This window comes from Anopheles gambiae, chromosome 3 (assembly GCF_943734735.2).
Source record: "Anopheles gambiae chromosome 3, idAnoGambNW_F1_1, whole genome shotgun sequence".
Taxonomy (NCBI): Eukaryota; Metazoa; Arthropoda; class Insecta; order Diptera; family Culicidae; genus Anopheles; species Anopheles gambiae.
Window position 1 is genome coordinate 23,402,386 of NC_064602.1, and position 12,127 is coordinate 23,414,512.

The following is a 12,127-nucleotide window of genomic DNA, read 5'->3' on the forward strand; positions in this document are numbered from 1 at the left end:
GGCGAATTGAAGGCGATCAGCAGTGCATTTAGCAGTAATTAAATGCCTTTGAAATATGTCAATGAAAAATTTCGCTTTTAATTTGAAATTTGAAATTGCAACTGTCAAAAGAAAACCTTACAAGCGTCTTCAGCACTGCGCTGTTGTAGTGTTCCCAGATATGTGCGTGAGATTCGATAGCACGATTTACGTGTTATGTTCTCTTGCGTTAAGCTCTGAGCTATTTCACTTTATTAAAGATGGTCTGCATTATTCGGTTGTTAAAGACCAACCCGTTGAAAGGTGTTAATATATCAAACTCATTTTGATAACTTTTATTAGATAAGGAGAAATGAGATACATATTTCTCCCATCCTAATAATGAAAGGTGAACATAGTGTAATTATTATGTGTTTTCAAAAGGTATTGTTTTAATTTTGCTTCACAAAAATTTTGTTTGTATTAATCATAGCAAGAAAATATTAATCTAAAAAGAAATAAACACAAAAAGATTATAAAAATCAGGATTTGATCACACGCTTTCTCGATTCAGAATCAAAAGCGTTGTCACTGCTCTATTTGGCAGTTACATCAGTGAGGGTGCAAAACCAGTATATAAACAAGCTAAGATGGTGGCAAGCTATCTGTTCTCGTTGAATCAAAAAGTTGAAAGATTTCGAAGAGAACCCGTTACAGCCGTGAAAGTTTCGGTTGAAATCTTTATTCGCCTTCTAAGGCGACTATCGCCTTAAATGCCTTCTGAATGCCTTCAAAGCCGTTTAATGCTGGTAGGGGCGGTTGTACATGTGAAGGGTATACAAACTTAAATAATTTAAAAAAATATTTATTTATTTTTTATTTTTTGCACATGGGTAGAAAACATCTTTTATGAGGCATTTTTAAAATTTGAAGTCGACACGATTTTTTTTAATCCAAAGTTATTTTGGAATAAGGGCGGTGGCAACGCTTTTTCGCATGCGATTTTATCGGACGACCTGTCAAATTTTTATATGGGATTTGACAGATAACGTCGGACGACGAAATCGCACGTCCGACGTTATCTGTCAAATCCCATATAAATCTCGTTCGAGAAAATCGCATCCGATAAGCGTTGCCACCGCCCTAAAGATGCGAAACTTACACGTGTAGGCGGTTGTACCACCGACAAACCGACGTGACACTGGCGTTACAAAAGAGTCCCACACTAAAGTACAGTAGAGCGTCGATTATCCGGGCAGCTCGGGACCGGACGGTTGCCGGTTAATCGATTTGCACGGATAATGGTCCAAGAAATGTCAAACGCATATAAAACATATGAAATTCACTAGTTTTATTATTAATTCACCGAAAATCAATCGATTAATCGTTAGTACAATATTATTTTAATCAAAAACTGTAGATTTAACAACTGTTCATGAACAAAAATGAATTTCGAAAATACCCCTAGACACTACCGAGCTGCACAAGAAACTGGTTACCCAATTGATTATTGCTGCAAACTTTCGCCGTACGTATGAACAGCTGTCAGATTTTTGCGCACGGTTAAGCCGCCCGCCGGTTAATCCGACCGGGATAATCGACGTTCTACTGTACTGTCATTTACCAGTGAGGCGAACACTTCTGTCAAAGTAAGCTCTGTTCACTGCTGCTTCGATGTAAACAACTTTTCTAAACAAATGGCGAAGGAAGGCAAGATTTTGTGAGAATAATTGGACAAAACACACAGGAAAATCATTTTGTAAGTTTTCAAATCAATGCAAAAGATGTGAGAAGTACATAAAACAATACGCATTGGAATTTGCGAAGAAAAACAAAAAGGGGGTTTAGCAGTTTCTTCTCTGTGTCAGTGTAGTAAGCGAATCATTATAGAGATGGCGCTAGTGTTTAACGTATTTTCATTTGAAATAAGGAGACAACTGTTGAAGCTCATTTTGTTCGAAGTGTCACGTCGGTTTGTCGGTGGTTGTACACTAGTGATGTGCTGTATGGAGCCAATTCGGAACACCCACGACTCTGATCCGACTCCGACTATTGTTAGTTCGATTCCGACTCCGGCAAAATGGAACCACTGGATCTGCCCGGAATTGGAATCGTTCGGAGTCGCCCAGAGTCGTCCGGTGTCGCCCGGAGTCGCCCGGAGTCGGAGTCATCAAGAGTCGTCTGAAGTCGAACGACTCAGGACGACTCTGACTCCGGGAGACTCCGGACGACTCCTGACGACTCCGACTCCGGGCGACTCCGGGCGACACCGGACGACTCTGGGCGACTCCGGGCGACTTCAGACGACTCCGACTCCGGGCGATTCCGGACGACTCCGGACGGCTCCGGGCCTTTTCGTACGATTCCGAACGACTCGGGGTATTGCAGCGCGAACCTACCATCCGAAGTCGATTCCGAATTTATCTGAGTCGGATCGGAGTCGACTCCGAATTTTTGCCAACTTTACCCAACACTATTGTACACATTAGTGATGGGTAAAGTTGGCAAAAATCCGGAGTCGACTCCGATCCGACTCCGATAAATTCGGAATCGACTCCGGAAGGTAGGTCCGCGCTGCAATATCCGGAGTCGCCCGGAGTCGGAGTCATCCGGAGTCATCCGGAGTTGTTCGGAGTCGTTCGGAGTCGTTCGGAGTCATCCGGAGTCGTCCGGAGTCGCCCGGAGTCGGAGTCGTCCGGAGTCGTTCGGAGTCGTTCGGAGTCGTCGGAGTCGTTCGGAGTCGTTCGGAGTCGTTCGGAGTCGGAGTCGTTCGGAGTCGTTCGGAGTCTTTCGGAGTCGTTCGGAGTCGTCGACTCCGGACGACTCCGGTCGACTCCGGACGACTCCGAACGACTGCGACTGCGGGCGGATCTAGTGGTTCCATTTAGCCGGAGTCGGAATCGAACTAACAATAGTCGGAGTCGGATCGGAGCCGTGGGTGCGCTCCATACAGCACATCACTAGTACACATTGTCGGTTAAATGAATCATGTTATTGAGTTGTTCGAGTTGACGACTGTACCACGGGACCGCCCCATGGATGGCCATGTTATACGCATCGAAACGAACGAACATAAATTCCGTAAAGTTTTTTAGGCCGTTCATAACGACAGAGGAGGCGTGGTAGACCCTAATTGAGGTGGCTACTGTACTCTGTAAAGTCCGGTTTTGGCAGAGTACATCCTCTACCTCCTACTCATTGGTGTAGTAAAATTTGCTGATAATTTAGTTTTATTTAAAAGTTGACACTGAGCTCACCCCCTTGCACCAGACTTTACACTCCCTTAACTACACGATGGCTAAGGTCGGCGGACTGTTTTCAGCGTAGCTTGCGCAGCGAAGCAAAACACTTCCTTCTTCGGCGTGACGGCCGTGCTGTACAGCTTCATCGTCACTTGCCAGGTGTACCCGTCCAGTGGAAAGCTGGTAAAAAAGCTCAAATCAAACGCGGAATCCTTAAACACGTACGTTGCCTGTCGAGGGTAAGAAGTAGCAGAAGAAAAAGAAGAAGAAAAAAAGAAGTAAATTAATAAAACGGTGCTAATGGGGCTAACAATGAACAGATTTAGCTATTCACCGGTTGCAGGGGGCACTTCACTGTCGGCTCGATGCTGCGCACAAACGGTGACCAGAACGAGTTGGTGTCGGCCAAAAAGGAGCAAATTTTCGGCACCTGCACCGCATTGTACCGTTGGCAGTTTTGCAAATCGAGCGTGCAGCGATACGCCACTAGTGTGAGCTGTTTTGAAATTGGAAGTGGAAACCGTTGGAAAAAAAAAGACACGACAATTGCGCATATTCTTATTGTATTCCAATAAGTGGCATACCTCCAGCGGCGGTCGAATCTGCTGTACGACGGAAAAGTTCCCGTAAAAGCGCACCACATTGTTGCTGGACGTGAAGTTTGCCGGAATGATGAACTTGATCAAAAATGATTCGGTTTTATTCGTTTGGCATGTTTTCGCTTTATCAATCACTAGCTCTTTATTTCGCTGCAAACCCGAAGAGAATTTAAATTACGAAGCAACTTAACGGAACACGCCCAACGGTAATGCTCACCCTTCCCAGTGCGTTGGTGGTGGGAACGAAAACCAATGCAGCAACGGCGAAAAGGTAGCACCAAACAGTGGAAGGCATGTCGTGGGTACTAAAGTTTGGCTAAAACTAACCCAAACGGTAGTAAATCTTTACTAGTTATTTGTTTTAATTCATCGCAATCGGCGAAGCGTAGAGATAGGTTAATTTAATTTTACGCATCATTACCATTTGAATCCGGTGCGACAAAAGATGGGCAAAAGATATGAAAATGAAAAATAATTAAAAATTAATTATAACAATTTGTGTTATTCCAAACATAGCCTCAGTTTGCCTTTCGAGAGAAAATTTCATAAAAAATTGATTTTTAAGCCTCGATCATTTAATTAATTCTCATTTCCTGCACAAACGATAGGAAAGGCATACGCAATTAAACAATTTGCTATATATCATCCCTTTTTTATTTCCTTCCCAGTTCAGTAACACCAAACGAAATGTTGCGCCACGTACCGCCCCACCATTTTTACGACGCGGCTTCCGTCGACGAGGGAGGATGCTCCAGTACCGTGTCTATAATGCCCAGCGTTTGGGCCTCCTCGGGGCTCAAGAACGTATCGCGCTCCATCTTCGAGTACAGCACGTCCAGCGACGTCTTCGTGTGCTTGCCATAAATCTCCGTTAGCTGCTTCTTCAGCTTCAGTATCTCTTCCGCCTGTATCTGAATGTCGGTCGCCTGTCCCTGGGCACCGCCGGACGGCTGGTGGATCATGATGCGTGCGTTCGGCAGCGAGTGGCGCATTCCCGGCGCACCCGCCGCAAGCAGCAGCGAGCCCATCGAGCACGCCTGCCCCACGCACCACGTAGCAACCGGGGGCTTCACGTACTGCATCGTATCGTAGATGGCCAGCCCGGCCGTGACACTTCCGCCCGGTGAGTTGATGTACATGTGGATCGGTTTCGTGCCATTTTCCGACTGTAGGAACAGCAGCTGGGCCACGATCAGCGAGCTCAGGTCGTCATGGATTGGGCCCATCAGGCAGATGATTCGTTCCTTCAGCAACCGGGAAAATATGTCGTACGCCCGCTCTCCCCGACCCGTTTGCTCCACCACGATCGGGACCAGGTTCAGGAATGATTTGTTGGTCGCATGCAGTTTGCGCTAGAAACAAAAACAAAGCAACACGGGTCAGCGTTCAGAAAAGCATACGGGACGCTCTCCAGCTACTTACCACGGAAGCTAAATGCGGTAAAAATGACTTTATTCTATTCATTGTGGATGCGATTAGGATGATAAACACTGGCGGCAGACACGAATGCAAGATGTAAACAACATTTCGTAATCATGTCCAATCCACCAGCAGCAGCCGGCTGACACAGAGTGACCAGATTTATCTGTATTCCTATATTTTTTTTATTTTTTCCAGCGAAAACACAGATTTTTTAAATACTGGTCAGATGTCATCAAATCATTTCCCTGTTCAATTTATAAGGCGAGGCCAAAGTGAGTGTATATATCAGGTAGGCTTATGGTTTTCTTCCTCACTAATCTAACGACACTAGTGGTGAGAGCTCGGAATCGGACCTAATCGATTTCGATTCCGTGTTCGGAATCAAGTCCGGTGCCAATTCCGATGCTGGAATCGTTTCCGATTCCGCAGTCGATTCTGGAGCCGATTCCGGAGTTGGTTCCGGAACTGATTCCGGAATTGAATCCGTAGCTGATTCCGGAGTTGGTTCCGGAGCCGATTCCGGGGTTAATTCCGAAGCCGATTCCGGGATCGGCTCCGGAATCGATTCACCGATCGGCTCTGGAATCGATTCCAGGATCGGAATCGGCTCCGGAAACAGAATCGTTTCCGGAACCGACCTGGGAATCGCAATTTGCTCCGGTAACGGAATCAGTTTTGACTCCAGAAATGGAGTTAGCTCCGGAATGAGATTTAGTTTTTGAATTGAATGATAATTAGTTTTGAATGTCGGAGCCGATTTTGATTCCGGAGCCAATTCCGACACCAATTCCGATTCCGGAGCTAATTCTGATTCCGAAGCCGATTTCAATTCCGGAGCTAATTCCGATTCCGGAGCCGATGCTGGAACTAATTCTGGAACCAATTCCGGATCCGATTCCGGAATCGATTCCGGAAACTGATTCCGGACCTACTATCCGGAATAGATTCCAGAAAATTTCGAAGCAAGCCGGAATCGATTGCGACGAAATCTTCATTTTTCCCATCACTAATCGACACACGATTTGGCAATTCGTTTCTTAGCAAAATCTAGTCAACCTTGAAGATAAAACCCAAGAGCCACAGATCAAGCAAAAATGACAGGAAAATCAAACATCCATAGAAATAAAACGAATGCTCCATAGCTTCATTGGTTTGCTCAATAGATGGCGTATTATAACTCATCATTAAGGCCGGGAGACATTGACCGTACTAGCTAGTGTAATTTTGATTTTCACTAGCGCATCTGGCGGCGGCTGGTGGAAGCTTTTTTTGGTCATCGAGGGAATGGTCATGCCGGATCTCAAAATTAAGTAGTTTTTCTACCGTTTTTTGCCATGAAAATGGATGCAATGGGTGCAAGACATGTGCATCTACCTTTTACAAAACTTTTTTCGTCCAAATTAAGTTGAAAACATGGAAAAATTACATATTTTCTGGAGCGGCTTCAAATTGTTTGGAAAAATGCGTCGGTCAGCCGCCGCCAGATGCGCTAGTGAAAATCAAAATTACACCAGAGAGTACGATCAATGTAGCCTGGCCTTTATATTGCTGTCCTTTTCTTGCAATATTTTTCGACAAGTTTCATCTAATCATGACCTATATAGCCTTCTAACTTTCCGAGCAAAACTCTATAGGAATGGTCGTGTGGTCAGATACGTGGGTATCAACACCAACGGCCATTAATCAAATCTCACTTACTTCACTTGCAGAGTCCATTAGAGTTTAGTATTTAAACAACCGTATCGTCGTTCTAGTTCTAGCGATGCATAACTTCAATGCGAAACCATACAACAGTACAGAGGAAATGAGAAAGCTCTCCTCCAAGCGAGGAAGCTCAACTGGTTGGGGTATCCCACCAACAGAGAGCGCCACCAGCTTTTTTGCTATTTTTAGAATGCATGAGTCGTTTGCCGTCTGCTAAACGAAGTCTTTCTATATTCCGTTTAGGTAGAGAACTTGAGTCGTTTAGAAGCCGTTTAGTGGTCGTTTAGTGGATTTGTGGCACTTGGAAAATCATTCTATATTTCGTTCAGGTAGAGAGCTTGAGTCGTTTAGTGGATTTAAGGCACTTGGATTCAGAAAGGCCTTCATTCATGTGGCCGCTGAACCAAATCTAATCCATCTCCTCGAAATAGATGAAGGATTCGTTTTCCCTGGAACATTCGTTTTGCAGATAAGTCCCCCCGCCCTTTTCTCGCGCTCAACACTTCTTTTTAACTGAGAATCAAATTTTAAAACCAACCGAAAGCTACCGATAAAATTTTGGTGCTATTACCGAAAACCGCCAAAATAATCTGGTCACACTTCTGCACCGGGTCGATGAACGTCAAACGCAGCAGTCAAACGGGACAGCACGACAGTACCTCGCGCTCGTACAGCTGCAGTCACTCTGCGACCCACCATCGGAAGCAGCGGGGCAGCGCGTGTTTTTCTTTTCTTCGTCGCAAGTTTATTACAAGCAACACTATATTGCGCTTTGTGCAGTGCAGAAGTTACAGCGTACCTGGAACAGAAGTTACCCCGCCCTCCCCCCCTTTTTCAATCGATGGTGTTTGCTTAGTGTAAAGTGTGCGCAATGATTGAATGTGAGCAGCCGAACATCACCGACACCGTGGTAATGAGACGAGCACTTCCGCAGGCGATACTACATTCCATTTGACGGCGAACATCCCTCCCCCCCCCCCCCGTTACATACTGCCAATCGGTCTAATTATGGTCATGTTTTGGGCCGTGTTCGCGTTTCCTCTTTGCAGGTGATAGATCATGAAGAGTTTCTCGATCGCATCAAGAAAACGCTCTACTACGGCTCGTCCAAGGTACGGTGCACCAAGATTAGCCGCCCGCTGGCCGACTACGCGGCGGACGTGTTTTCCGAAACCCACCGCGGCCATTCCCTCAGTCGACTGAACTTTGCGACTGTGGGCAACCTGTCCGTGACGCCATGCTCGCTCATCCTGGCGATGATCTATCTCGATCGGTTGAACGCCACCGATCCGACCTTTGTACGTCGCGTAACGCCGTCGGAATTATTTATAGTGTCGATGGTAAGTAGCGCTAAGTAGAATTGGCAGTTTTGCTGTCGGTAAAGCTGATAAAGCGAGCGCGCTTCGCTCTGGTTGGAATCGAATGGCACGCAGCTTCTCGAACAGGGGGGGGTAGAAGAGACGTGCATTTCACGGCTCACTAAGCACGCACAAGAAAGCTTGCTAATTTTCTCTCCAGCAGCAGCAGCAGCAGCTCGCCCGCTTTTCCTTTCGCACAGCTACAACTTTCTCGTTCGATGTGCTTTACTCATGCTTTGGCGTCATCGCTCTTTTCTTCCCCTTCTTTTTAACAGATGGTCTCCACTAAATTTTACTGCGGTTACGACGAAGACATCTATCTAAGTGCCTGGGCAGAGTATGGAAACATGACGCCGGATCAGATGAAAGCGTTGGAATTGGAATTCTTGGACGCAATGGTAAATCATTTGTTTTTTTTTGTCAGTTCGTACCACACCCCCCCAGCTGCTTACTTATACATCTTCGGTTTCGGTCCGTAGAATTGGAATGCCTACGTTTCCAAGCACGATTTCTTCGAGAAGCTGAAAGCGGTCGAAAAGGTGCTGGCGAAACGGCAGGGCCTCACACGCGGCTGGCTAACGTACACCGAGCTTATCAACTTTCTACCCTCCTTTGCGATGGCGAAGCAGCTGATCCACTACAGCACCGTGCTCGCGCTGAGCTACACCGCCAGCGTGATGACCATTGCCGGAGCCTTCCTGTTAGCTAGCAATCTTCATCTCCCGGGCAACCTACTGTACCGCGGTTCATCGACCAGTCTCGAGGGCAGCAGCAGCAGCAGCAGCCCGCTGTCGTCACCACAGCCAACGGGGGTCGACAGTCGGCTCGATCATGCGACGGTCGATGACACAAACACACTCGAAGACTGCATCTCGAATGGCACGCTTGCCGCATCGCAGATAAAAACAGCACTGAAAGACTGCGAGGTTGCTTTTGCTGCCGGACATGAGCAGCAGCAGCAGCAGCTGCACCAACATCACCACCACCACCACCATCACCACCAACAACAGCAGCTGCACAATCCTAGTTGGCATAGTACTACAAACGAACGTCACGAAGCGACCGTTTTCTCACTACCCTACCGCTATCGCAACATACGCTTCATTTTCGATCCTGCCGGTGGTAACAATTTCGTGCAGCAGATTGATTTCCTTCGCTCCGAGCAGGAAGGGAACGAGTCGGACCGGGCACCGAGCGACGGCGGATCGAACAACGATCGCTCGCTGGAACTTCGTCACGCTGGATCTCTAAATTGTTCGTACGATTGCTTCATTCCACTGATGGGCGTCAGTGGGCGATGGTGTGCGGAGGGCAGCGCTGAGCAGCAGCACGACAACTATGACGGTATCTACAAACATTACAAGAAAACGTACGACATGTTCAGTTCGCTGCTGAAGTTTCTCTAACGTATACCCCCTTCCCGCCCCCGGCGTCAAACACTGACCGCAGTAGGATAGACGACTAATAACACAACATGGCATTCGTTTCGTTTAAAGGAACATAAAATCATGAAATCAATGAATTGTGCAATTGCAAACCCCAAAAAACCCCAACAAAAAAGTGTACCTTTTTCATGCGTTCCATTCCTCGAGTTTTAAAGCTAACATTATTTCAAAAGCAGGACTAATGATGTATGTTATTTACATTGAATATGTGTACTGTAAATTGTGACATTTCTCCATTTGTTTTAATTTAAAAATCCGTTTAATGCTTTTGCAATAAATTTTATTATTGGACCACAATACATACAGAAAGGCGCGCGTGTGTGTGTGAAATATACATCTAAAAGGTCCGAAAAAAAGAACGAAAATCGGAAGAGGTTACAGGGCTACGCAATTTTCGCGAATCGCGTAATTTTCAACGATCCCCTTTACTGTAAAGAGAAAGCCGAAAACAATGGTATCGAAAGTCAATTAAAATGAGTTACTTATGACAAGCCCTTAAGCGACCTAAAACCAACACTAAACCCATACTGGTCCTGACACCAATACATTACCTTTTCTAGTTCGAGAACTGCACATGACCTAATGCCTTCAGGACTGGCACCTATGAACCTATGCAAGTCCAGGGCTCGACACTGAGTCCCAAACCGAACCCAGGAAGCGATACTGATCATACCGGTCCTCGAACTGTTCATGTACCCATATCTGCCCAGGAACCTATCATGAACACTTACTGGTCGTAGAGCCTATCATGACTCCATACCGGTCCTGGAACCTAATATGAACTTATTTTATCTTTTTTTTTTGCATAACAACAGCTGTCAGTCAAGGCCTACACCTGTACCCACTAGTGAAGTGAGCTTCGCTCCACAGCAGGATAGTCAGTCCTGTACGTATGGGGATATAGTCTATCCGGTAGTGATGGGTAAAGTTGGCAAAAATCCGGAGTCGACTCCAATAAATTCAGAATCGACTCGGGAAGGTAGGTTCGCCCTGCATTATTCGGAGTCGTCCGGAGTCGTTCGGAGTCGGTCTTCAAAACAAAGGCCTGTATACGGGGTGCACGCGCAACGGGAAAGACACAACGAAACGAAATGACTGATCACAAGTACATTACAGGGTTTCCCACGATTTATTGGTTGGTACCCATCAATTTTTGGTGGATTCCCATATTTTATTCGTGCGTTCCCACGATTTTTTGGTCGTTTGCCAGAATTGTTTGGTCCAATTGTATTGATATCCAATCGGAAAATACCAAAAAATTATGGGAACGAACCAAAAATCTATGGGATACGACCAAAAAATCGTGGGAACGCACCAAAAAATCATGGGAACTGACCAATACATCGTGGGAAACCCTGTAAACCACACTACTCGACTTCGATCGACTCTGGACTAGTGTTGGGTTTCATGAATCTTTCGTTGAGATTCATTCATACGAATCTTCAGTGATGAGTGATTCGAATCTCAGATTGAATCTTCAAAGATTCACAAATCTTCAAAGATTCTTGAATCTAAAAGATTCATAAATCCATTCAAATTCATATATCTCCAGGGATTTATGCATCTTAATGAATTCTTTATCCTTGAGATTTATTAATCTTTCGAGATATGAAAATCTTTTGAGATACATGAATCTTTCCGGTCGAGATTCTGATTCATTGAATCATTCCAAACATTCATTCAGATTCATGCATCTGAATCAAATTGACCCAACACTATTCTAGACGACGCCGAATGACTCCGATCCCGATCGACTCCGGCCGGCCCCGGACGACTCAGGACGATTCCGACTCCGGGCGGAACTAGTGGTTCCATTTTGCCCGAGTAGGAATCGGACTCGGAAAGCACATCACTACTATTTATGGGCTTGAACCCATGACGGGCATGTTTGTTAAGTCGTGCGAGTATAGCTCCCAACATCAGTTATTTCCAAGATTGGTATCTGGAACTGTTCCGGATTCGGATTCGGAATGATATTTGGACCGGATTCGGGTATGTATCCGATACAATTCGTACGAAATTTAGCAGAAGAATTTGTATAGCGATAATCGTCAAAAAAAAAAACAACAACAACAATTGTCCATAAAACCAAATATCACAGAAAGGACAGAATCGCCAAATCGTAAGGTTGAATATGATAATGAATTTACTGTTTATTTTGGTACACATTTCGGTTTTCAATATTTGCTAGTTTCTCTATTGCTGTTCGTCGATTGTTGTATTGTTTTATCGCATTTGTCGTGTTCGTGTATGCGTATGCAATCGAGTGTCGAGGACACCAGAGAGCGATACAGAGAGAGTGTGTATTAGTAGTAGTATTTTTAATACTATAATATCCTACTATATATCCATATATTATTCGGTGTGCGTGTATGCGAGACTGTGTTGTGATCTCATTG

The 12,127-nt window shown here is 45.5% G+C and overlaps 3 protein-coding genes across 3 annotated transcripts; 1 reads left to right on the forward strand and 2 right to left on the reverse strand.

The window, feature by feature from the left end:
* Positions 1 to 3,225: 3,225 nt before the first annotated feature.
* LOC5668196 (uncharacterized) lies at positions 3,226 to 4,287 on the reverse strand. Its single transcript, XM_001689156.2, has 4 exons — positions 4,017 to 4,287; positions 3,785 to 3,949; positions 3,535 to 3,696; positions 3,226 to 3,430 (listed from the first exon to the last, which is right to left on the reverse strand). The coding sequence occupies exons 1-4, from the start codon at positions 4,092 to 4,094 to the stop codon at positions 3,257 to 3,259; spliced, it is 579 nt and encodes a 192-aa protein (XP_001689208.2). The 5' UTR covers positions 4,095 to 4,287; the 3' UTR covers positions 3,226 to 3,256.
* Positions 4,288 to 4,430: 143 nt separating this feature from the next.
* LOC1279976 (ATP-dependent Clp protease proteolytic subunit, mitochondrial) lies at positions 4,431 to 5,380 on the reverse strand. The gene is made up of 2 exons (XM_319765.4): positions 5,222 to 5,380; positions 4,431 to 5,151 (listed from the first exon to the last, which is right to left on the reverse strand). Exons 1-2 carry the CDS (start codon positions 5,261 to 5,263, stop codon positions 4,516 to 4,518), a joined length of 678 nt encoding a protein of 225 aa, XP_319765.3. The 5' UTR covers positions 5,264 to 5,380; the 3' UTR covers positions 4,431 to 4,515.
* Positions 5,381 to 7,554: 2,174 nt separating this feature from the next.
* On the forward strand, positions 7,555 to 10,037 carry LOC1279977 (protein CNPPD1). The gene is made up of 4 exons (XM_319766.5): positions 7,555 to 7,835; positions 7,975 to 8,265; positions 8,559 to 8,681; positions 8,763 to 10,037. The coding sequence occupies exons 1-4, from the start codon at positions 7,797 to 7,799 to the stop codon at positions 9,687 to 9,689; spliced, it is 1,380 nt and encodes a 459-aa protein (XP_319766.4). The 5' UTR covers positions 7,555 to 7,796; the 3' UTR covers positions 9,690 to 10,037.
* The last annotated feature ends 2,090 nt before the right edge of the window (positions 10,038 to 12,127 follow it).